General features: G+C 47.6%; 1 protein-coding gene across 1 annotated transcript; it reads left to right on the forward strand.

Annotated features, from left to right (window-relative positions):
* Positions 1–1,094: 1,094 nt before the first annotated feature.
* Positions 1,095–22,850, forward strand: LOC128803204 (alpha-2-macroglobulin-like protein 1). The gene is made up of 35 exons (XM_053969880.1): positions 1,095–1,145; positions 2,114–2,276; positions 2,638–2,690; positions 3,560–3,577; positions 4,100–4,259; positions 4,868–4,952; positions 5,768–5,882; positions 6,216–6,330; positions 6,730–6,839; positions 7,413–7,580; positions 7,895–8,125; positions 8,545–8,608; positions 9,357–9,502; positions 10,479–10,628; positions 10,966–11,082; positions 11,618–11,765; positions 12,195–12,306; positions 13,542–13,767; positions 14,235–14,361; positions 14,645–14,766; positions 15,247–15,301; positions 15,989–16,072; positions 16,467–16,643; positions 16,805–16,886; positions 17,221–17,377; positions 17,573–17,647; positions 18,773–18,935; positions 19,575–19,792; positions 19,975–20,190; positions 20,677–20,801; positions 21,165–21,255; positions 21,691–21,759; positions 21,980–22,082; positions 22,175–22,216; positions 22,585–22,850. The coding sequence occupies exons 1-34, from the start codon at positions 1,095–1,097 to the stop codon at positions 22,213–22,215; spliced, it is 4,137 nt and encodes a 1,378-aa protein (XP_053825855.1). The 3' UTR covers position 22,216; positions 22,585–22,850.
* Positions 22,851–23,598: the final 748 nt, after the last annotated feature.

The following is a 23,598-nucleotide window of genomic DNA, read 5'->3' on the forward strand; positions in this document are numbered from 1 at the left end:
CTGGGTCACTGATCAGCAAAGTTCTCACTGTTTTTTGCCGTGAGAGGTCCATTTGGTCAGGTGTCTCCATGGCAGCCTTGCAGGAGGGGATGTTCTGAACTGGTGGCTGGCAGCCAAAGTGGCTGCTATTGGCTAAGGGGCACTTGGCACAGTACACTTAGCCTTACAGCTGCTGTGTGGAACCTCGGGAGAGAGGGAGAGGTTGGGAGAGGCTGGCTCCTCCCCACATCCCACCTCTTCATTTAGACTGTGCTAGAAAGAAATTACCTCCCCTATAAACAGCCTCAGAGATTTCAGAGGAAGAGAGCCATTTGAGACTGGGCAGGAAGAACTCCCAGGATGAGGATAGCCATCCTCCTGAGCCTTCTGTTCCATGCTGCAGCTGCTTCTCACCAACTGTGAGTGATGCTGAACTTCTGTTTCAGTCTCTTTAATCAGTCTAGCTAGATGGACCACATCCCTGCCATCAGCTCTCATGCTTCCTGCTCTATCAGGTCACCCCAAGGAGTAGCTGAGTCATACACCTTGCCTCCCATGCCTTAGTTTGACTCCTGCAGGTCAATACAAGCCAGCTTTTTGGGGGTCTTCCAGGTCAGACCCGAGGCCCAGAGATGTTTGCTCTGCACTTGCAATGCCAGGCCAAATCATTGGCGTCTAGACTGCAAGGTTATGAAACCACTTCTGAAGACTGCATGGGATGTTTTTGGAGAGCTCAAGAAATTACTGGAATAAGGGGTTCAAAAAAGTTTATAGGGCTATACTTAAGCTAATCAAGCAGAAACCATTTCTCAAGTTTCAGTGAAGCAACAACTTTGCTGGGCTCACTGTTGCTTTTGAATGTTGATGCAAGCCATGGCACATTGCTGGGGGATTCTGCAGTAGTGGGCCACAGCAGGGCAGCTTTCTTACACCTCTTGAGACCTCAAACTGATGCCACCTCTGCTGTCCTCCCCCACCACAGACATTACCTGGTGGTGATCCCTGCAGCTCTCCGGTACCCATCCACCCAGGTTGCCTGCCTCCACATCACCTGTCATGAAGCAAAAATTCAAGTGAATCTGGCCTTGGAGCGCTCTGCAGGACGGGAGCTCTTAATGCAAGAAACCATCCAGAAAAAGAAGACTTTCCTGTGCACTAAATTCTGGGTGAGCCACCCTAGGCAAATGCCATCACTGATTTTCCTTTCAGGAAAATGCTTGTGTTACTCCTTAGTCAGGGGTGACATGGGTGGGGTCTACTTTGTCTTGGTGAGAGCCTTTCAGGAAGGGGAATGGGTGATGTCCAGGGATGCACAGCCCAACACAGTCTGTTGGTTAGCACTGAATTTCCTTTCTGAATCTAATTTTGAAATTAAATTTACGTTTGTTAAAATCTGCCAGAGTTCTGGATACCACCTATGTCCTCATCCATTACAGACCAGATGAAGCAGCTTTAGCTCTTTCTGAAGGACTTGTGCAGGTTCACAGCTAAAGCTCGGGGAAATGGTGTCTTGCAGGACATACTGCAGTTTCTGTAGTACTTGAAGTCAGGCAGCAACTCAGCTCTTGGGAGCTACTAAAGACTAGTTGGATGGAAATGAATATGCTCGTCTTTCTTAACAGCATCTTAGAGGTTATTTATTGTTGGTGAGAACTTAGCAAAGATCTGGGATAAGGCAGACATGTCTAAGCAATATCCCTTCTGTTATACTGCATATTCTGTGCTGAGGCTGCTGGGGTCTTTGGCATCCAGAGTCTTTCTGGCTGTGTTTTCTACTTTGGATTTCTTGCTTGTAAGTGCTGGGTAGTTCTGAAAGCCTAGCGTTTGAGGCTGCGGAACTGCTTGATCTCTCTCTTTTGATTCTCTGCTACCATCTCTCACCTTTCTGTCATTTGCCCATCTTCCTGAGCAAGTCTGAAGACTCAAAAGTGTCAGGTGCTTGCTTGTCACCAGTGGGAAAAAGGGCAGATTCCATGGCATGCAGGGCCTCCTGCTGTTCATGTAGGACTGTTTGAGATCTGAACGTTTCAGAGTTTGTTGCTGATTGTTCCCTCCTGGCACAGTGGGAGGGAAACAGTTAGTTGTTCCATTTTACTCTCAGATTACCTGGGGCCTGTGTGCTCTGTCTGTACAGGTTGCCCCTCCAGCTGATGGCACAGAGGAAGTTGCCACTGTAAAACTGACCATCACAGGAGACAGGGTCAATGTTGAGGAGCAGAAAAAGGTCCTGATCTGCAAGGCCAGGAATGGCACCATCATCCAAACAGACAAGCCCATCTATGAACCAGGGCAGACAGGTGAGATGCAAATGGGAGCAGTTGAGGGTCCCAGGCTTTTTTGCTGGTTGTACCACATGGAAAGACTGTGATGCCCTGCAATGTATGGACAGCTCTAGCAGAAGGCTTTGAGATCACATCTTTTGCTGCGTGGTGTTTTCAGTGTTTGTACTGTCTGGCTTGTGATGACTGTGGAGTTGCAGGAGGCAGTAGCTAATGATAACCATGCCCATGGTACCTTACATTTGGGAATATTCATGTCAAACGTTACCACAAGTGTGTCTAGAATGGAGACAGGAGCTGGGGAAGCACATGGAACTGCAGTCTGTAGGGAAAAAAAACTGAGATCTGATAATATATTCCCTGATTTCCTTGTCTTCAGTGAAATTTCGCATTGTGACTCTGGATGAGGAATTCCTTGCACTCAACGATTCGGTAAGCAAGTCCTGGGGGCTGTGGAAGAGGCTGCCTTGTGCCATGCATGGATCCTACCTCTTTTCCACCCTGCCCATCTACCAAAGCTCCAACTTTTCCATGTTCACCCCTGGCAGGTCTTATGAGTATGCAGAAGGCAATAGTAACTGCCAGGAAGATGGCAGAGGTGGGCATGTCTCTTGCTCATCTTGGTAGAATAGTCATGCAGCTGCAAGTATGGGACGTATTGATTCCTGATGTGATGGTGTTACAGGGGGAGTGAATAGATTGTAAATTAGGTTTTCCTTCTTGTGGGGAAGGGTGCTTTTAATCTGCACCCTACAAGCTGGAATTTGGGAAATGCTGCTTAGACATTAGGACAAACTTTTTGATTGCAACAATGTGGAAATGTGTCCAGAAAAGGCATTTTCATCATTGGAGATGTTCAGTACCCACCTGGAGAAGCCTATGAGCAATCTGCTCAGGAAGACATGTTTCAGCAGGATGTTGGATTAGGTGGCCTCCAGAGGGTCTTTCCAAATTATGTGATCCTATACCTCTGTAACCCTCTTAAGACCACACCTGAACAAGAGCTAGGCTTGTTTGGGTACTGACTTCTGAGTTTTTCTGTCAGGAGGTTATTAGCAATTGCTGTGTGACGTCCAGATTGGTTTTTCCTTTCCCTTTCTTCAGACCTTACTGTAACGAACCCACTGGTATTTCTACTTTTTGGTGGCATTTGTTTTACTTTGTATTTTTGTCAGTGCTCTTTAGTTTCCAAATCACCAGTTGCACATCCTTCAGAGAGGGCTCTGAGTCTGAAGTACCTTGTGTATGGTGCTGGCATGTGTTTCTCTCTTCTAATGTTTTTTGTATTTTTTCCTCCCCAGATTTCCCTGTTTCTCCTGGTGAGTGATGCTGAAATCTCATGTTAAAGTAATGGTGATGGCAGTCATTTCCCTGTGCTGTACATATTCAGTTTCTGGTAGATTTTACAGATCTCTGAGTAGAATAGTAGAGCTTCTTTTTTGTTTTTGTGGTTTTTGTTGTTGTTGTATGTTAAATTTTTAAACTAACATACTTCTTTTAGCTTCTTTTTTATGTGCTTCTTTGAGGTTATGCTCCCAGGCACTTCAGTAGAAATCTGTTGTTCTAGACTTGCAAACTTAGATGCTTATGAAAGAAAGTTAGAACTGTGAATAATCTTTGCTTAAAATCAGAGTTTAAATAAGTGTAGAAGGAGGCTCAGATGCTGGGAGCAGAACCTGAGCATTATCATGTCTTCAAAATTTCCTGATCAGTCTATGCCAAACCTCATTTCCTTAGCTATAGAACTTGGTAGTCTACAATACTGAAATCCTGAAGCTCGGTTTCTATGGGATGTGGATCAGTGAGATGCTGGAACAACTCCTTCTTTCTTGTGGGTGCAGGACCCCAAGAACAACCAGATAGAGCAGTGGCAGAACGTGGTCCCTCAGGATGGCATTGCAGACCTGTCTTTCCAGCTGAGTGATGAGCCCCTGCTGGGAACATACGTCATCAATGTCACCAGCGCCAGAGCCTACGGCAGCTTCTCCGTTAAGGAGCGCGGTATGAGCACGTGGGGGTTTGTCTGAGCTGCTGACAGGACCTTGCACTCCTGGTCCAGGAAGCAGGGTGTTTATTCCTCAATAACCATCCTAGGAGCAAATGGGAAAAGTGGTAGCGTCTGTCACAGAAAAGAGTCTGAGCTGAGGCTCAGGAGAGGAGACCTCTTCGTGACCTTGGCTTAGTGTGTGGGAGGAGTGCTGTGCATGGCCCCAGACCTTTGACACAGCTGATTCCTATGGATCTCGGAGTCAGATAAAACAAGGCAATTTAGGATGGACTTTTCCAGAGAATATGAAGTCCAGTGGCCTCTCACTTCACTTTCATTCCCTAATCAACTCTATTGGGAGGCCAGCCTTCTCTCAGTGAAAATAGCTGTCAGAAGTACCAGGGACATGGGCATGTTCGGTTTTACTTTGGGAAGGAGCAAATCATCCAGGGCCTACACACAAATCTGTTAAAGATACATGGAAAATCTTTCCTTTCCACTTCTCATCACCTTCCTTCTCTGTTTCCTTCCCTTATTCCACCATTGTCTGCCTTTATGTTAATTCCTTATGAAGGCTGTCCCTGGCCTGTGTTTCCTACAGTTCTCTGGTTTTGCCTTCCAGTGCTGCCAAAATTTGAAGTGATCTTTGAGGCGCCAAATCAGATTTATGCACTAGAGACCACCTTCCCGCTCCGGATATGTGGCAGGTGAGGATTCTGACTGGAGAGATGGCCCTGTGCTCATTTCTGGCCTGATGAGCACAAGCTGGATGGGTAACCATGAGGAGCTAAAGGGCAAGTCTACTACACTTCAGTTACAGGAAGCCAGAATCTTCCATGGCAGCTGTTTGCACCCTGAGGCAACACAAAACATTCCTGTAACTATCATTCAGATACTCTAATGCCTCTTTTCTAAAACCACTTCACAAATCTCCACACACAAAACCTGAGGGAACAGTCTACCCTTTGACAAGCAACTGTTTGTGGGACTGGTCATGGCAGATATGTGGTGTTCATCTCCCTGCTGAACAAACTCATGGGAAATGATGGGAAGCTTTTCCAGATTATGCTCAAATGGAAACTAGAGGGAGGCGAAAAGGAATTTCCCCAGGTGTGATCCAAGGACAATGTTACAGTTAGCCCCATATAAAGGTGATTTTTAAATAGAAGGCACTTTCTTAATCACCCATGTTTCTGCTCATAAGATGATGAATGCCTTCAGCACATCCTGGGGTTGTTGCAGGTGATGCTGATATATAGCGCAGTCAGTACCTACAACACTCTAGTTACCAAAAATAATTTCGTTTGGTGCTAATAATATCATAAAGTGATCTCCCAACACTGCACAGCCCTGGCCTGGCCCTACTTGCTGGGTCAGGACTCCTGGGCCTGCTGTATGGTGGCCACCCTTGTGCTATATTGTAAATATCCTGCAGTGAGTGATCTCTGGGGCTATGCAAAGCAAGCCATATGTTCTCCCACTGTGTGTGACTGTCTCTTCCCTTCCCTGCTCCCCCAAACAGATACACTCGTGGGAAAAGCATCCAGGGGATGGTTCATGTGAGCCTTTGTCAGAAGATAGCCCCGTTCCTGCCCAGTGCTTCCAAACCCGATCTCTGCTACAAATTCAGCAACCAGGTGAGATGCTTAGGAAGAGCTGAGCCATATTCAGAGGCATTTGTGCTCAGCCTCAGGGTAACACAAGGCTGCTGGGTCCTTTAGCTGAAGTAACAGCAATGTTAACCCATTGTTTTGGCTGCTTGGCTACTGCTACCTGTGCTGCCTCTCAGCAGCTGTGCCTGATGATTGTGACTGAGCCTCATCATGTGCCTGCTCCACATCCTGGGCTGCAATGCCAAAAGGAAAAGCACCCTGAGAGCAGGGGTTTCGTGCTGCTGCTCCTCTGCCACTTCCGTAACTTCTAATTCAAGTGCCTCGCTCAGACCTTGTTTCTGCTCTCTGTACTTTCAGACAGATGAGGCAGGTTGCTTCTTCACCAATGTGAGCCTGTCCTCCTTCAGCCGAGACTTTCGGTACTATCGGGACAGCATAGTTGCAGAGGCCTCGCTGGTGGAGGATGCCACAGGTAACTCTGGAATTTCTGGTGCCTGGGAGGAGGAAGGTGAAGGTGTGCTAATCTGACCAAAAGCACCAGAGACTTTCAGGCTAGCAAGGGATCTGAGCCTTCTGAGCCCATTGGGGCCTGCTATGTAACCTCACAGATAGAGCCAGCAGCTCTTGATGGTGTGACACACTCACTCCGAGTGTGGTGTCAGGTGGTGAGGCTCTCTAAAAGCTAGAAGTTAAATGGGAGAAAGATCAGATACCCAGAATCTTGGGCAGATCACCATTGGGATGTGAAATATGTGTGCAGCTGAACATGTCCATCCATATTACCAGTGGGTCACTCTGCAGGGAAATTGCTGAGGAGTGCTTGGCTTTCTTGCTCCCTCTCTCATATTTCTGTCTTGTTGCTTTCATTCAGAGATACAGGTCAATGCTTCCCACAAATTACTTATCTCCAGAATTGGCGGGATGGTATTGTTTGATGATGTGAATTCTTACTACCACACTGGACAGATGTACAGAGGAAAGGTAATTCCCAGTTTCGCTTCTTTCTGAGCAGTTTTTCACAGTAACCTTTACTTACTGACTTTTCTGACTCCATCTCTAGCCAGGGGCTTGGGAGGGCAGACATGAGTCCCAGAGACAAAACTCTGGAATTGTCCAGTGTCAGAATAACACCCAAGACTGCCATTTACCAAATTACCCATGAAGGGGAGCAGCTATGGGCTTGAATATGTGGGGTGCAAACACAAACATTTGGAATTTCAGCAGCCAGGAAGTCTTCTGCTGTGAAGGAGTGGAGAGCATTGGAGGTTGGACAAGATGACCCATTTCTGGTGGGTCAGAAGGGTTGGAAGGGTGATCCCTTTCTGGTTTGAAGGGTCATCCCTTCCAACCTTACCCATTCTGTGATTCCGTGAATGAACATAGTAGTGCAAGTGGTAATATGACAGGAGCAGTGGCAGTGTTGATAAAATTATTAGTGACTGAAAGAGTGATCTTGCTGTCTTTGGAAACACTGCTCCTGACTTGGGGAAACCAGAGATTCTGTCTGCTAATTAGATTCTTCTGCACTTCTCTTGCTCCCCATGATATTTCCAGATTAAAGTAATTGATTACCAAGGCAAAGCACTGAAGAACAAAGAAGTCCTCCTTGTAGTAAACTGCGCTGAGCAGCAATTTAGGCAGAAGTACATCACTGGGGATTCTGGAACAGCTGTATTTAGCCTGGACACCTCTGCCTGGAACAGCACCTTGGCCTCCCTGGAGGTAAGTGAGGAAGGGTGTGTCTTGTGGCAGGGGTATCTGTGCATGTCAGAGCTATTTACTGCCCCACAGACATTTTCCTTGTTCCTTCCTGCAGGAGAGTAACTCAAACCTGAAACACTTTAGCATGTTCTAGATCTTGGCTGAGATCTTGGCTCTCCCTCTGAGAGCTTATTCTTCAGGTCCTGGTTGCTTTCCTCATAAGCTCTCCACAGAGAGACATGTCATTTGCGTTGCTCAGATCATCATGCAAAGGTGATTTGCAGCTGACTTGTTTCACTAGAGAAATGAACTGGTTTGGTTTTTTGTCTCACCAGGCAAGTGTCCTGCATCAAGATTCAGACAGAGAGCCTGGGACAGTTGACTTGAGTTACCAGCGAGCCTCTTATTTCATACATCCATTCTACAGCAACAGCAGGAGCTTCCTCTCTATCATCCGTGTGCCAGAGACAATGCCCTGTGGTAAAACGCAGTCTGTCCACGTGGACTTCAGAATTTATGAGGAAGACCTGGAACACGGGCCCAAGCGCGTCATCTTCTCCTACTTTGTGAGTTTCTGGGGAATCACTAGTGGGTGACAGCTGAAGGCCCAAGATCAGCATCTCTTAGAGGTTCAAGCCTGGTATTTGATAGTCTTGGCTTAGGCCAGGACAGGGAGTTCCTTCAATCAGCATGGAACTGGATCCTGGTTTTGATTCTGGTACTGCAGTAACAAATAGCAACAAAGACAGAACCTTTCTTTTAGGCTCTGCACAGGTGCGGGGCAGGTATTTGCCTTACCTGTCCTCTCCCACATCACTTCATCCCTGAGCTCTCCTTTCTAGCTTACTAGAGAGCAAATAAAGGTAATATTCCTCCCCCAACCCCCATTTAATCTCCCAATTTAATTTCAGGGTTACTTTGATCTTTTTAGTGATCTCAAAGGCTATGGGACTATGTGAGCATTCCTTTCTGTGTTCTTTTTTAGGTCACAGGGAAAAGAGGGATAGTCCATGCAGGTCAGCAGACTGTTTGGGTTGGGCTGCCAAGAAGTAAGTGCACTCCCCAGTGTCATGTCTAGCAAGCACTCAGTGGTCTGTGGCATCCACTCTTATTTGGATAAGTGGTGTAAGCCTCCTGCAATGCAGGGGTGGCTCACCACTCGTGTGCTGCATCAGAGCACTGTGCCTTTCCAGATTTCATGTTCCCTTTGCCCTCCTGCTTTGTACCAAGAGAAGAATACTCAGCATTTCTCAGCCCATGGGCTTATCCTCTCTTATCGTCAAGTCTCCTTTTGCTGCTGCTCCTGCAAGCAGCATGAAACTGTAGCATTACCCTCCATAGCAACTGTGCCTACAAATAATCTGGGTCATTAGGATGCCACAGTTTATAATTTTGATGACTGTTGACCCACTGTTGACTATTTCTCCAGCTCTTGTTTTTTTAAATCCCAAATTATAAATATTTTGGGACAAGGTTGCTGCTTCGTTGGTGATGGGATAGGAGATGTTGGGTGAGAGGAGGCTTTGAAAGATATCTGAGGCTCTTACTCTCTGTGGAGACAAGCTTGAACTCCAAAGTGTCCCCAAGACAATAAACAGAAAAATCTTTTGCTGGTCTTGAATACCGGATCCAGAGATGTGCTGATTGTTTCAGCAGTCTCCAGAAATCTCTTTGGTCTTGAAAAACTTCAGTAAAGGAGGAAAGGATTTAAGCAGGTACATGCAGAATGGCAAAGCTGATCAGACTCTGTTTTCACTACCAATCTACTTCCTCTTACTCCCTCTCTTCTCCACCTAGTGCTGGAAGGCTCCTTCTCCATCCCTCTTACATTCAGCTTGACCTACGCCCCAGCTCCAAGACTTCTTGTTTATGTCATCTTCCCTAATGGAAAAATCATTGCTGATTCTGCCATCTTCAGTGTCTCCACATGTTTCAGAAACAAGGTAGGGTTTGTGTCTGAGGCTATGACTAAATGTGTGAGCAGGGACGTGTCTGCTGCAATGAAAGGAGAGCTGTGTTGCTGTGTGTGGCTGATCCTGTGTGTGATGCTGTCACACGAACTGCAGTTTGTGATTGGTGAGGTGTGCTGTGATGTTTGCAGAAAGTGTGTGCTCAGCATTGTGGGGGCTGCTGCAATGCTTGGGAAAGGCAGAGAGTTGCTGTCTGTCTCCATAGGCAACTTCAGCTTGGTGGGATCATAGATAATCCAGCCCAGCACAGGTCATTTGTGTGGTTCTCAGGAGAGCTCAGGGCTGCTCTGCTGCTGCAGCAGACAATTAGAATTGCTAGTATGTGGTATTGGGATGACATCTGAAAGTGAATGATGGAAGAAGTGGATTTTACTGGCCATCCAGACTGGTCTGAGTACATCTGGCCATTGTGACATCCTTGGGAATCTGCTTTCTTGGCTGTGTTTTGCACTCCAAAGGTGAATTTCTGAGAGGGCATTACTCCTGCTCCACAGCTCCACAGCTGTTTGTCTGCCATAGACAGTCAGATTCAATCAAGAACAGCAGGCGTTTCAGGAAACGGAGGCCAATCCCACAAAGAGCCTGGAGATAAGGACTAGGCTTATTTTTGATCTGGGGCCCCAGAAGATGGTGATTTTTAACAGACAGCTGTGAGGTGTGTGACCAGGGCTGGCTGGTTTGCTGGGTAAAGAAGAGAGAACTGTGCTCTGACATGGAAATGTCTCCATGTGCACGCTGATGGCTTCCCCTCCGGCATTTTTCCTGTTAGAACCTCAGTGTGGTGTTTTTTAAATACCTTCTGGGAGTTCTTGGGAGGTTCCTTGGCTCTCTGTCCAAGGCAGGTCGTTGGAAACTCTCTTCATTATCAGTCCCTTCCCTGCTTGGGAAGTGGTAGGGTGGCCACCCTTAGCAATGTCACTCAGGCATTGCCTGCATTCTTCCCATCCAGGTGGAGCTGAACTTCTCAACGCCAGAGACTCTTCCTGGCTCACAGGTTGGCCTCCGCCTGCAGGCAGCTCCTGGCTCCACGTGTGCTGTCTGGGCTGCGGATCCAAGTGCCTTTTGGATGAAGCCAGGAAAAGAACTGAGCAGCCACTCGGTGAGTGAGCCTGCTCTGACTTTTTCCCTTCCCTCCTGACACCAGGCGGGAGGGAGGCCACCTGTGCAGAACTTAACTCCAGGAAACTGGAGGGATCAGCAGTGCTCCAGTGTGGATGGGTAGGGATTAGGGATTAAGGAAGAGGTCGAGCGTCACTCAGTGGTAAAACAGCTTCTGTGCTGGCACTATCAGAGGAGAGCTTAGGAAGAGTGACAGCTTTCTGGCATGCGTTCATACACAGTAGCCAGAAGCAACTCAAACAGGCCTTGGATGTGCAAGAGGAAGGGAATGCCAGGTTTAATGTGCACTGATTTTTTTTCCCCTCTTGCTTTCTCAGATCTATGGGCTGTTCCCATCTGTTTATAACTCCAGGTATCCTCACCAAGTGTCTGAAGATGATCGTTCATGTGGGTTCCCAAATTCTGATGAGCCTGATGTGTTTACGGCATTCAGGGTAAAAATGGTTGATTTGGTGGGTTGAGATCATTCATGAACTGAGGGAAATGTGGCCCCTGACTTTACCAATATCCAAGGGATGATGCTGCAGACAGGGCAGTGAACAGGTGCAGTTTAGGCCCTTGTAACTCACTTGTTATTTGAATAGGTGACTTGAAATGTATAAGGAAAAATCATTGTGTGGTTGCCACACTTGGGTTGTGTGACTCAGGATGCCAAGGATTATTCATTACTTTAATTGGATTTCACACAATTTGTTTAATCTTCATAGCATGAGCAATTGCACCCTGCAGGCAGAGAAGGCTTAGTACCCAAATGACCATATGTTTGAAAAGGAATAAATTTGGCTGACTCAGGCCAGATGAATTACCTTAGAAGACCTTATTTGCCAATTGCTGGGAATCTGAATTATTCCTTCTTAAAATGAAGCAAGAGAATACAGAGGACAGCCAAGCCCCACTGCATGAAGGGACAGGAAAGCACAAGGGCAGAGGGGAGAGGGCAATCTTCTGGTGATTAATTTTTTCCTACAGGAAATGGGGTTGAAAATTATGTCCAACACCAATATCAAGAAACCCAGAGTATGTCCAACCACTCCACTGACAACTATGCTGCAGGAAAGAGGAATGTCTATTTCCAGGCCCATGTTGACGTTTGCCCAGCCCCATAAAGTGTATAACAGTAAGCATTTGACAGCAGTTTCTTCTTACATGGGAGGCTTAGTCTTTCGTGTGAAAGCAGTCCTGGGTTAGAGCCAAGAGGCAGCACTTACTGTAAGTGCAAATGAAGGAGAAAGAGGGTTTCCTGTCCCTAAACCTGCTGTGCTATGTGAGGGCTGTTAGTGGGATGTATGGATCCCAGGTTTTATCTGTGGAGTGAGGGAAATGTTGCCTGTCCCATGGTGCCTCCACATGCAAGTAAAGCCCAAAGCACCTCTGGCATTTGAAATGAGGCAAGGGATTTCAAAATTTGGGACATCACATTTTGTTCTGTTTCCGTGCTTCCCAAGAGCTGACTGCCTTTGCAGCAGCCTGTGTGCTGGAGCTCCTCTTCTCTTAACCAGGACCTGAGGACCCTGTGGTGACTATAGGTTTTTGTTGTTTCCAACAGAGCATCTGACATCAACCTATCAGCCCACTATGTTTCCACCTTTTTATGCAGCTGAGGAGAAAGCACACAAGCACTTTCACCAAACCTGGTTGTGGGATTTGTATTCTGTGGGGTGAGTAAACTGAGCAGTCGGGGTTTAGTCTGGGTCATTTTGTGTGGCTGGGAGTGGCAGCAGATGCAGCTGAGTTTAGATCATAGGCAGCTGTGCAAGACACTTAAGGACATGCATCATGGGGCTCATACCTGTATGCTGTTCATTGTTGGAGCTGGTGTGTTCATGAAATGCATTTTCCTCTACTAGAACTGCTGGTCATCCGTGAGAGGTGGCTGGCATAGGAAGAAAGAAAAGCACGAGGAGCAGCAAACCAGCTTAGTTTACTGCCTATGCTCTGCTTTTGGTAGTCCTGTGAGCTTGCATTTCCCAAAATGTGCTTGCAGATGTATCCTGGTATCCAGGGGAGCTGATGTCCATAGAAGTCCTTCACAGGACTGAAAATTGTGTCCTGTGAGAAAGGCCCAGTGTGTACACAGGGTCTGCTGAGAGAGCTTTTGGGGATTTTTCATCTGAGACTTCAAGATTTTTCTGTGTGTTCTCTGAAGACTGAAATATGCTCAGGCCAGATCCTGAGCATATTTCCCACCAACATCTGCCCTCTCTTACCTCCGCTGTCCTTACGGATACATCCACGCCTTCACCCCTAGCAGCAGGTGTTTTTGTACACCAACCTGATCTGAGCCACCAAAACTTTCTGTGTTGTGTGTGTTGCCTTCCTGTACATGCATGGTGAAATAAGCCAAATAATACTAGTACCTTTAGCTATATCTGCTTTTTGTGTTGGCTGTGGTGGCAGCCGCAGAACAGTCTACTCCTCTCAGAAGTTGTGACGTGTGCACAGGACAAGTCTCTGCCCTGCCCTCATGTTGGGCTTTAAGCCGGCAGTGTTTCACAGGACAGAGAATGGCTGGATCAACCTCATCTGCTAAGCCCTACTGCTGCTGGTCCTGTTGCTCTGTTGGTTTCTGGTTTCTGGTTTCCTATTTCTAGGCCAAGGAAAATAAGACTGCTGACATCTGTAAGCCATTTTTAGATGTGTAAAGGTGAAGTGCTGCCTGTGATTGATGGCATCTTGCAGCCATGTAACCCACTGACCCAAATGTTCTGTTGATATAAGAACCTGAGGTGGGGTCCCCACTTTTACAAGAACTTGCTTGTAACCCTGCAATGCTGCAAGTTCAGTAGGTGTTGGACTGAGGTGATGGGGTGCTCTGCAGAGAAGAACACAGAGCAGGTCACCTGGTGTGGCATCATTCATTTAAATGCTTCTGTTGCTGTCCACTTCTCTCCAGCCCCAGTGGGAACAAGAGTATCACTGTCACTGTGCCTGACACCATCACAGAATGGAAAGCAGGAATGTTCTGCACAGGACGGAACGGCTTTGGGTTTGCTCCAGCCTCTCAGTTGATTGTTTCCAAGCCCTTTCTTGTAGAGCTGCCACTGCCATCTTCTGTGGTCCAGGGTGAGACCTTCAACTTGAAGGCCACAGTCTTCAACAACCTGCAGCAATGCATGAGGGTAAGTGAGACCTGATAGCCTCTGCAAGGAAAGTGGGACATGGCTGACACCTGTGGCCTGTGATCATAGAATCATAGGGGAAAGGACCTTAAAGATCATCCAGTTCCAAATCCCCTTTGAGAAAGCATGGCAATTCAGTGACCTTCCCTCTGACTGGAAAAGGGAAAACATTAACTCCACTTTTAAAAAGAAAAATAAGGAAGTGCTCTTGACATGCTTGAGAGTTGGGCCTGTGCAAAGCCCATGAAGTTCAGCAAGGCCAAGTGCAAGGTCCTGCACGTGGGCTGGGGCAATCCCAAGCACAGACACAGACACACTTATTAGCTTTCCCAGCCTGATCCCTGGCTAATCAAACAATCTGTGTATATTCCTCTCAGGCTTCACCCCTACTTCCACCCTCTGTAGGCTTCCTTTTTGTGTTGTTGGTGTTTATTTATTGCCACCTGCCATCCCTTCTGCCCCTTCAGATCCAAGTGACCCTGGAGGAGTCTGCACACTTCCAGCTGAAGACATGCAAAGACTGTGTCTACAGCCGTTGCTTGTGTGCTGGGGAAGCCAAGACCTTTCAGTGGAGTGTCACAGCTGAGCAGCTGGGTGAGAAGCACAGGGAGGTGGGGTGGTGGAATTGGGAAGGGATGGGACCAAGGTGGAGGCATTTTGTAAGAGCTGACATAGAGTGAGGAGCTGATTGCTCTGTTACCCAGAGTGCTCTGCACTTATCCTGTGGTCATGGTTACTCACAAGCCTGTGCTCGGAGGTACAGAAACATTCAGGGCTCTGATCAAACTTTTTGTTATTAGCAGGTGATGTCTATTGTATTAACAGGAAGTGTTTCCTCAGAAAGTGTCTGATGCACCTAAAAATGTGTTATTTGCAGGGCTCGTGAACATCACCCTCAGCACAGAGGCTGTGGCCTCTAAAGAGCTCTGTGGTGAGGAGATACCATTTGTCCCAAAACAAGGACAGAAAGACGCGATCACCAAACTCATTCAAGTCCGGGTCAGTCAAGCTGTTCTGTTACCTAAGCCTCAAAGTAGGCTTTGTACAATGCCCAGATTTTGTGTGTGTTAATTTTGGGAGTTACCCCTTGCTATTCAAAATGTGCAATTATTCTCAGGGCCTGAGCTGGGTTCAGCCATGAGGGCTAATGGATGTAGAAGGTAAAGGGATGTCCTCCACTTCATACCATGGGAAACTTTAAACACTCTTTTATGTCCTTGCCTCTTGAGTTCTCTGCTGAATCTTACAGCACCATTTTCACAGATATTCAGAATTTAGGATATTCTGAAAATGCATGCTGGTTTCTGACCTGAAGTGAAAATGGTTGAAAGTAGTTTGTATTTTTCTGTGATAATGATGATACTGCAGCTGACTGTCCACCCTGAACCAGGATTCTGAACATACCTTCTTCTAATCCACTTGTAATCCCGTTTCTCCCCTGAGTGCTCATTAAAATGCTACTTTTATGTGCTCCAACAGCCAGAGGGAGTGTTGGTAGAAAAGGCTCACAGCTCCATCCTGTGTCCCGAAAAAGGTAGATAGATTGTTTTCTTTCACCCTGTTCAACCCCCTCTTCCTGCCTAACCACCTTCTGGCTAATTCCACTTGTTGAACAATTTTCTCTGTCTGCATGATGAAGCTACAGAAGTGTGCTCTAATTGTGGTGCCAGCTAGGGCTTTCTCCTAGGCAGGGATATGGGGAGGTCTGCTCTTTAACCATCAACATCCTGGGACTGGTGTGACAGCTTGAGGCCTTTTTCACCTGTGGAAATAAAACCACACTATTGAACATGGTGAGGCTGGAGGACATGGCTTAGGATTTCTGTTCCTGTCTTGAATTTTATGGTGTATGATGGGGCCATCAGCTGATTTTGAGAGCATGAGGAGCATTGAGAAAACAAGCCTGCAATTGAAATCTTAAATGAGATGGAGTAACATCTGTGGAGAAAAATAGGTGACTTTGACCCCTGAGGGTTTCCAGGAGAAAATCCTCTCAACCTCTTTATAAAGAGGGGTGTTAGGACAGCACAGTTACCATGAGGTGGATGGAGGAAATTAAGGGTGGAATGGGACGTGGATTTTTGAAGTGATTTACAGCCTCTGTGACAGGAAAATGGGAAGTTATCAGGACAGCCTTGAACATTTCTGGGGATTTTGTAGGCTTTTTTCATCAGAATATCTTTCTTTTTGTTCTCCCCACACCTTACCTGACTGGTGTCAGGGAATCCAGCAGAGGAGTCTGTGTCCCTGGTGTTGCCTCTAAATGTGGTTGAAGGTTCAGTCAGAGCCACCGTCTCAGTAACTGGTAAGGAGCTAAGCTATGGTAGTACCTTTGCACATCCCATAACTCTGAGTTTACCCCTAGGAAAGCCCAAATTCCCCCCCACACCACTTCTGAGGTTTCCAAGGCTCCACTGCTATATTCTTCTCATGTGTGTGGCTGTGTTTCCTGATTCCTGACAACCTAAAACATGCAGCAAGGGAGACAGTGCTGTGTTAATGAGCTTCCCTGCCAGGATGGGAATGTGTACAGCTCATATGAAGAGCACAGTGGAACTGAAAAGGTGGCTGGACAGAGGTGTCCCCACACTGCTGTGCTGAGCCTACCTTGCTTGGTGCACTGCTGGGAATGGTCATAGGTAGGAGGAGGTGAATCTTACTGCCCAGGAGGTGGTCAGGGTGCTTATGTTTTGTCTCAGGGGACCTCATGGGGATGGCACTGCAGAACCTGGATCACCTGGTGCAGCTGCCCCACGGCTGTGGGGAGCAGAACATGGTGCTGTTTGCCCCCGTTGTCTATGTGCTGCAGTACCTGGAGAAGACGAGGCAGCTGAGCCCTGAGATCAAGGACAGGGCAACAGGATTCCTGCGCAATGGTGAGTACAACAGACCCACCTTGCCCCTCTGCCTTCCCCTGTGTCCAACAGTCCCAGGTTCCTACTCCCCTTCCACCTGGAGCACTCAACCATCCCATCCCCGCACAGCGATTTCATTGCAAATACCACTGTGAGCACTCATGTCCTATCCTGCTTCCCAGGGTACCAGATACAGCTGCAGTATCAGCACCCTGATGGCTCCTACAGTGAATTTGGTACCAAGGATGAGTATGGTAATACTTGGTAAGCCCTGGGCTCTCTCCCTGCTGTCTACCTGCTCTCTGACAGCCAGGAGGTGGGCAGCTTTCTGCTTCCAGCATGGAACCCTTGCTGTCCTATTGTGCCCTTTGTGGACTAGGGCACCCCAATCCCGGGGATGAACTGATCCTGAACCAGCACATTAGAAATAGCACAATAGGTAAAGAGAGATCCACCAGTTTCAAACTCCCCCTTTTTTTCCTCAACTTCTGCTTAGATTCTTTCTTTCCACTCATTCTTCCTGGTCTTTGATGCACTCCACCTCTCTCTGATTCTCTCTTCCTTTTTTCATGCCTTTTTTTCTGTTCTCCTCAATCAGGCTGACTGCATTTGTGGTTAAATGCTTTGTCCAAGCCAAGCCATACATTTACCTGGACAACCAGATTATCCAAGCTGCTCTCACTTGGCTGGAATTCCATCAGCTTCCCAGTGGTTGCTTCAAAAACGTGGGACAACTTTTCCACACATTCATGAAGGTAGGCCAGTGCACCTTGAAGGACAGCACCAAGCAGTTCTTGCCAAGTGTGCTGGTAATTGTTTAAATTCACTTGCCTGTGTTGTAGTGCTTTCTTGAGAGGGAGCAAGACAGGGATAGGTGAGACCTCTCCTGAAAAGCTCCAGTATTTGCCTATTACTTTTCCCAGCTTTTTGGATGTCTATGCTTTTTTTAGGGAGGTGTAGATGGGGAAGTCCCCTTGGCTGCCTACATCACTGCTGCATACTTGGAGGCAGGAGCAACACCAGAGGTAAATACTGGGAATCTTTGCCATGCTTTTGCCTTAAGATCTGAATCTTAATGAGCTTAGTGGTAACTTGAGGCAGGCAACAGAGTGCCTTGGAGGGACTTGTGGGCAAAGTAATTGAGTGAGGAAGATTTTACAGCTTTTCAGGAAAAACTCTCTCTTTGAGAAGGACATCCCTGTCAGGAAGAAGGTGAGGTTAAAATACTGGAAACCACTGGCTAGATACCACGTTGGCCATTTCCCAGGAATGAGCTGTTCATTCCTGCTCCCTCCACCTGCCATCCCCTTGCTGGTCCTACCCAGCTGAAGGCTGATCCTGAGGTGGGTGGATCTGCTCCCACAGTCAAGTAAACAGACATAATGTAACTCCTAATAGGGTTTAGCTTCACAAATAAAGCAGAAGTCTGGGAGAGGAGTGCTGTAGGGCAGCTGGAACTGCATTCTTAAGTAATGACAAACAAGAGGGAGCTCTTACAAGTGCTAAGGATTGTAGCTAGTTACTAGGCTATGGTACAGGCAAATAAAAAACCAATTAACTTGATGGAGAAACACAGTTGTAGACATTGAGGAGTGAAGTTCTCTGGAAATCAGAAAAGTAAGTGAAAAAGCAATGTTTTTCAGTGGAAGGGAAAGCAGTGGGCTTAGGGGAAAAAAAAGCAAAACAGATGGAAATTGCCTTCTGGCAATATACATCCTTCAGGTCATCCTTTTTCACCATAATGCAATTGTTCATTGTGAAGATGAATTAAACACAGCCGCCCTGCTCAGCAGGCTATGTGTGCTCATTAGCAGTTGTGTGGTTTTGCTGTTGCTGTGTTTGGACTGAGAAAGTAAGACATGGTGGTGTTATTCCCTCAGGAAAGGTGTTTATTTCATTGAGAGAGCACTGCTGAAGCCCAAAACCAGCTCAGGGGAGAGGTCTGTCAAGCACTTTCTATCAAGGGCTGAAGACACTGCTACTGCTGATAGAAAGTGCAGGTCCAGGCACAGAGTCACCTGAGTGAATGAACGAGTGGGGTGCTTTCTGTGCTGGCACAGAAACGTGTGCATGCTTCTGCTTGTGTCCCAGGGTCTGCCTGGCTGCCAGGGGTTTGTGTGTGACCAGTGGCGTGTCCCTCTCTCCTGCAGAGCACGGTGGTGCGCAGGGCTCTGGGCTGCATCGCTCCTGCCCTCCCCAAGGCTGCCAGCACTTACACCCAGGCCCTGCTGGCCTACACCTTTGCCCTGGCTAAAGACTCTCAGCGCACCCAAGAGCTCCTCGATGTGCTTGGCCGAAAGGCGATCAGAGCAGGTATGGGGGCCTCGGTGCCAGGGGAACATCAGACAAGGGACAGGTGACCTTTCTGAGCCCTTGGTAAGGTGCAGCCTGGGAGGACCACAGCCTCACCCTCTAGGCCCTTCACTAAGGAGAGTTTTTAGACATCCACTGAACAAGCTCATGGCGTGTGCTGCTGACACTATGGTGTGGGCGCTGATTTCCTTCAGATCTATTGTCCTTTTCTGGTGCCTGAAGTGGAGGTTGGGGTTTAGGAGACTTGGGCATTCTTGTGCAGGACTGCAAAATGCCAGAGAGGAAAGCAAGCTGCCCCATGTCTTGTTAGTCCCTGACTCTCAGGGCTGGCCAGTGGGCAGCTGTCTGGTAGTTAGTGGACCTAGCAAACAAGGCAATACAGAATTTGGACAACTGGGAGGTAATGCATATGCAGATTATTGGCATATTAGTTTTTATATGTCACCTTGGTGTGGAATAGAGAATTTTAGGTATTGCAAAATACATTGATTTTCAGCTGCCCTGATGATGTGATGACCCAACCAAAAGGTGTTTACCCAATGGTCTCTGCAGACACAAGCCACTGAGTCTAGGAAGCTAGGCCACAGGAGTTCTTCCCTGACATCCCTCAAGATTCCCTCTACTACCTTCCTTTTCCAGATGGGCAGATCCACTGGAGTCAGACGTCTTCCAAGCCCAGAACCAGTACCAGCCCTTGGTCACAACCAGTGTCTGTGGATGTGGAGCTGACAGCCTACGTCCTCCTGGCCCTGCTCTCCAAGCCAAATGTCACAGAGTCTGACCTCACCATGGCCTCTGGCATTGTGGCCTGGCTCACCAGGCAGCAGAATGCCTATGGAGGCTTTGCCTCAACACAGGTAACTCATGGCCAGGGAAGGGGATGTTTCTTGAGAAAGAACCTCTGCAAGATATGCACACCATGTATGCAACTGTAAATGCTTTGGGCAAAGGAGCCCTTGGATGTGGAGCTCCTCAGGATGCTGCTTTCAAGTGTCTCTGGATGTCAGAGATACAAATGTAATTGTGTTTTCCTTTGCAGGACACAGTAGTGGCTTTGCAGGCATTGGCTAAGTATGCAGCACTGACACACAGCACACAGGGGGATGCAGAGGTGAGGGTGAGGTCCCATGGAGGCTTTGGGAAGAAGTTCCAAGTCTCCTACCAGAACCGGCTGCTGGTGCAGGAGGCGGCACTGACAGAGGTCCCGGGCAAGTTCTTGGTGCAGGCCCACGGCAGCTGTTGTGTCTTTACTCGGGTAGGTTCCCACAGACCCTGCTGTGACCACCTTCATCTCCTCATCTTGTCAAAACCAAAACTCTGCTGCACCTCTGTGGAAGGAAATGTGCAATTGACTGTGCTTTAATCCCAGCTTGGTGCCAATGCAATAAACCTGTGTGTGGGAGGAAACAGACAGAACCCTCCCAAATAGGACCATGGTGCTTCCACGGCTCTCAAGAGTACTGGAAGATGAAAATGTTTTATAGTGGTCCCACTGCTGTGTGTCTGACTTGCACAGTCTCAGCTGAAAGTCTGAGAAGGAGCCCGTGGAAGGTTTCCAAGCTGAGTGACCTTTATTTTGGGTACTGGGACGAGTGTGCTTACTGCATATCATTTATCCATTCACTGTCTGGGGTCCAATCTTGAGGAGTCAAGTAGCCACTGGGAAAAAAAAAAAAGGTGTCATAGATGATATCAAGCTAATTATCAATGTCTTAGTCTGTCTTTTTGTCTCTCCCTGCAGATGGTGCTGAGGTACAACACGCCCTCCCCACAAGACTCAACATCCTTTGCCTTGCAAGTGAAAACTGAGCCAGTCAATTGCACCAAGGACAATACACGCTCTGTTACTGTCCATGTTGATGTCAGGTGACTCTAAAAATCTTGTCCCACTTGAGAAGGAAAGCTGGGCATGGCTGGAGAGCTGAGGGGTGCTTCTTGGCTGCAGCGGAGGCACCAGGCAGTTTCAGCAGGAGGGCCAGGTGGAGAGCCTTGGCTCTTGCTGGAGAGAGGTGTGCAGTGGTCAGCTCAGACTGGGGACGCTCAGAGCAGTGCAGCCATCCTCTGCACCCTGTGAGAGGAAGCAGTGACTGCCTTGGCCCCAGCCCTGGCTGGGCTGCCTGGCTCAGGGCACTGTACACAGGGACTGGTGGTAAAGGGAAGGGAAAGGTGGGAGAGATTCTCTTTTTAATGTTCTCCCCCAGAGACTCTCTTTTTAATCTTCTCCCCCAGGTACAATGGGAAGAAATCCACTTCCAACATGGTGATTCTGGAGGTGTCCTTACTGACTGGATTTGCCCTGGCTCCAGAATCCGGGGTGTCTGTAAGAAATGTGGAATCAGGGTGGGGATGTGGCGTCAGTGGGACCATCTGTGCCCAAGGAGAGGAGAAGGTTGTATAGGAAGGTGTTGCCTGTCTCTTCCTTGAGCAATCTCACCATCCCTTCCCCTCTGCCACACAACAAACTTGAACACATATTGTTGGCAGTTTCTTTGAGTCTTGAGGATGGTAATACTTCTGACCCAATCAGCTTAGCATACCCCTGTCAGCTAAGTACCCTAGGCTCTTGTCCGTGGGGTTTGCAGGAGCAGAGTGGCCCTGCAGGGAAATCAGCCTGAAGAGATAAGAGTCCAAACTACATTTAGAAGTGAGTGACTGAGAATCTGCCAACTCTAACTTAGATAAACCTTGTTGGGATGTCTCCCGATTTCCTTTCAAAAAACAAAACTAAATTGCTTCTTCCTCTCTTCTGCCCTAGCTGCAGCATGGACACTTAGTGAGAAGAACTGAGAAAACACAAGGAGGTGTTGCCATCTACTTGGACAAGGTAACGTCTGTGCTGTTAGAGAAACTGCAGGAGCAAAGGGCACTGCCAGATTTGTTGGGAGAATCCAGGACTGGGGCTAGCAGATCAGGATACTCAAGATTCATCTTGAAGTCCAGTGTTTGAGTCTACAGAGTTGTTATTGTCAGTTAGTAGGATCAAATTCAGGTGAGGAATAAAAAGAACTGCTCGTAAGTGAACTGCCATTTATTTTCTTCCCCAGCTGAGCCATATCTCTGACACATATGTCCTGCATCTGGAGCAGGAGATTGAGGTGACCAACCTGAAGCCAGGCCATGTCAGGGTCTATGATTACTACAACCCAGGTCAGTGTGGAACCATGGGGTGCCAGGGCTGCCTGGGTGTTTGCACTGGGCTCTGTGCAAGGATAACTTTGATCTCTCCTGTTCTGTTGCAGAGGAGCAGGCCCTGGCTGACTATAATGTCTTCTGCATCTGAGGTAGGTGCAAATCCCCTCCTCAGCCCCCTGTACTGACCTTCCTCTGCACCCCATCCACTTCCCTGTGTCCCACTGGAGCCCTGTGTATCTCTGATTCAGCATGTTCCCTTCATCTAGGACTGTACCTGAAACTCCCTAAGCAGAATTCATGGTACTAGTTTCAGCTTATTATATTTGGGTATGGTGAGTTTATCTTTCTGGGGAGGGACTGAAGTAAAACAAAGATAGTGGATCAAACAAAAAAACCCTTTCCTTTAGAATCCTTAGTGAGAGCCTGTGCTCCTTAGCTGTTAGCATCCCAAAGTTAATAATTTGGGTCATATTATTTGCTCTCTGGGTTACTCTCTCTTCTGCTTTCATTTCTCTAGGGACTTGGACTGCTTCCTTACTGTCCACTGCTTCAGCTCATGGGGATCCCACTAGTGCAAGATGACTTAGGACAGTGGGGCTGCTGCATTATTGTTCCTGGTATAATGAGACACCTGGAAAGTCACATCTCAGGCTTGGGATTTTGGTGCTGGGACACATCTCAGGTTGGATTTCAGGACTAGCTCCAGCCTAACCTATGCTGCTTATCCTGACAGCCATTACCTGGTGAATTTTTTGGGGTGTCTGATTAATTCTGATTGTTTTAATCTGGGGATTTTCTTGCTTGCAAAAAGAATGAAAATAAAATACAAATCACAAATCTGGCTACTGTGGTGTGTGTTTGGACTCTGTGGCAGTGTTTACCTGGGAAGAGTGAGCGGAAGCAAACGCCGTATGTCAGCCGTGTCACTGGCATTCATTTCCTCCAGCAGTGTTGTGCAGCCATCAGTAAGGGGTGAGGACTCCTAGTCCTGCATGCAGACTGATCCCACTGGGCATCATCTACTGCACACAGATGTAGCTGAGCCATTAGGTCTTGGCTGCTGGTGCACTTTATGCACTTTATGGTGGATGTAAATGTACCCTGCTGTGTATCTCACAGACTGATTCTGTCCTTCTGGCATAGAAAGCAGAAAGGGAGTGGTTTTAGTTTCTGTACCTCCTGTGGAGCTGGATCTTGTGCAGGACAAGTTAAACGTGAGTTGTCAGGAACGGGTGGTGCCCTGGGGTTGAACCCACTGCTAATGAGCGAGGAAAGCGAGCAGGGTCTTTGCTGCTCCACAAGGAGCTGGACAGGCAATTCAACAGCCAAACAGCATGCGAAAATTCAACATCTATCACTGCTTTTTAAAATCAAATCTCACAATTTAAGTGCTGGTGATCATGGATCTTTTAGGTTGACAGTGACAAGTCTCTGCATAAACAGGTAGGTCTCCACAGACCCTCCCTAGAGCTGGCCGTAAGAGTGTGATAGCTAAGTGCAAAGACAGGCTTAAGAGTGGAAGGCCTGGAAG

This window comes from Vidua macroura, chromosome 2, assembly GCF_024509145.1.
Source record: "Vidua macroura isolate BioBank_ID:100142 chromosome 2, ASM2450914v1, whole genome shotgun sequence".
Lineage (NCBI taxonomy): Eukaryota > Metazoa > Chordata > Aves > Passeriformes > Viduidae > Vidua > Vidua macroura.

What these genes read in the sequence shown, in the direction of transcription:
- LOC128803204 (XM_053969880.1), top strand. Translation starts at nt 1,095, where the DNA reads ATGCAAGAAACCATCCAGAAAAAGAAGACTTTCCTGTGCACTAAATTC. An exon ending in GCTACAAATTCAGCAACCAG is followed by an intron (nt 5,883 to 6,215) that starts GTGAGATGCTTA and finishes CTGTACTTTCAG; the next exon opens with ACAGATGAGGCAGGTTGCTT. An exon ending in CTATGATTACTACAACCCAG is followed by an intron (nt 22,083 to 22,174) that starts GTCAGTGTGGAA and finishes GTTCTGTTGCAG; the next exon opens with AGGAGCAGGCCCTGGCTGAC.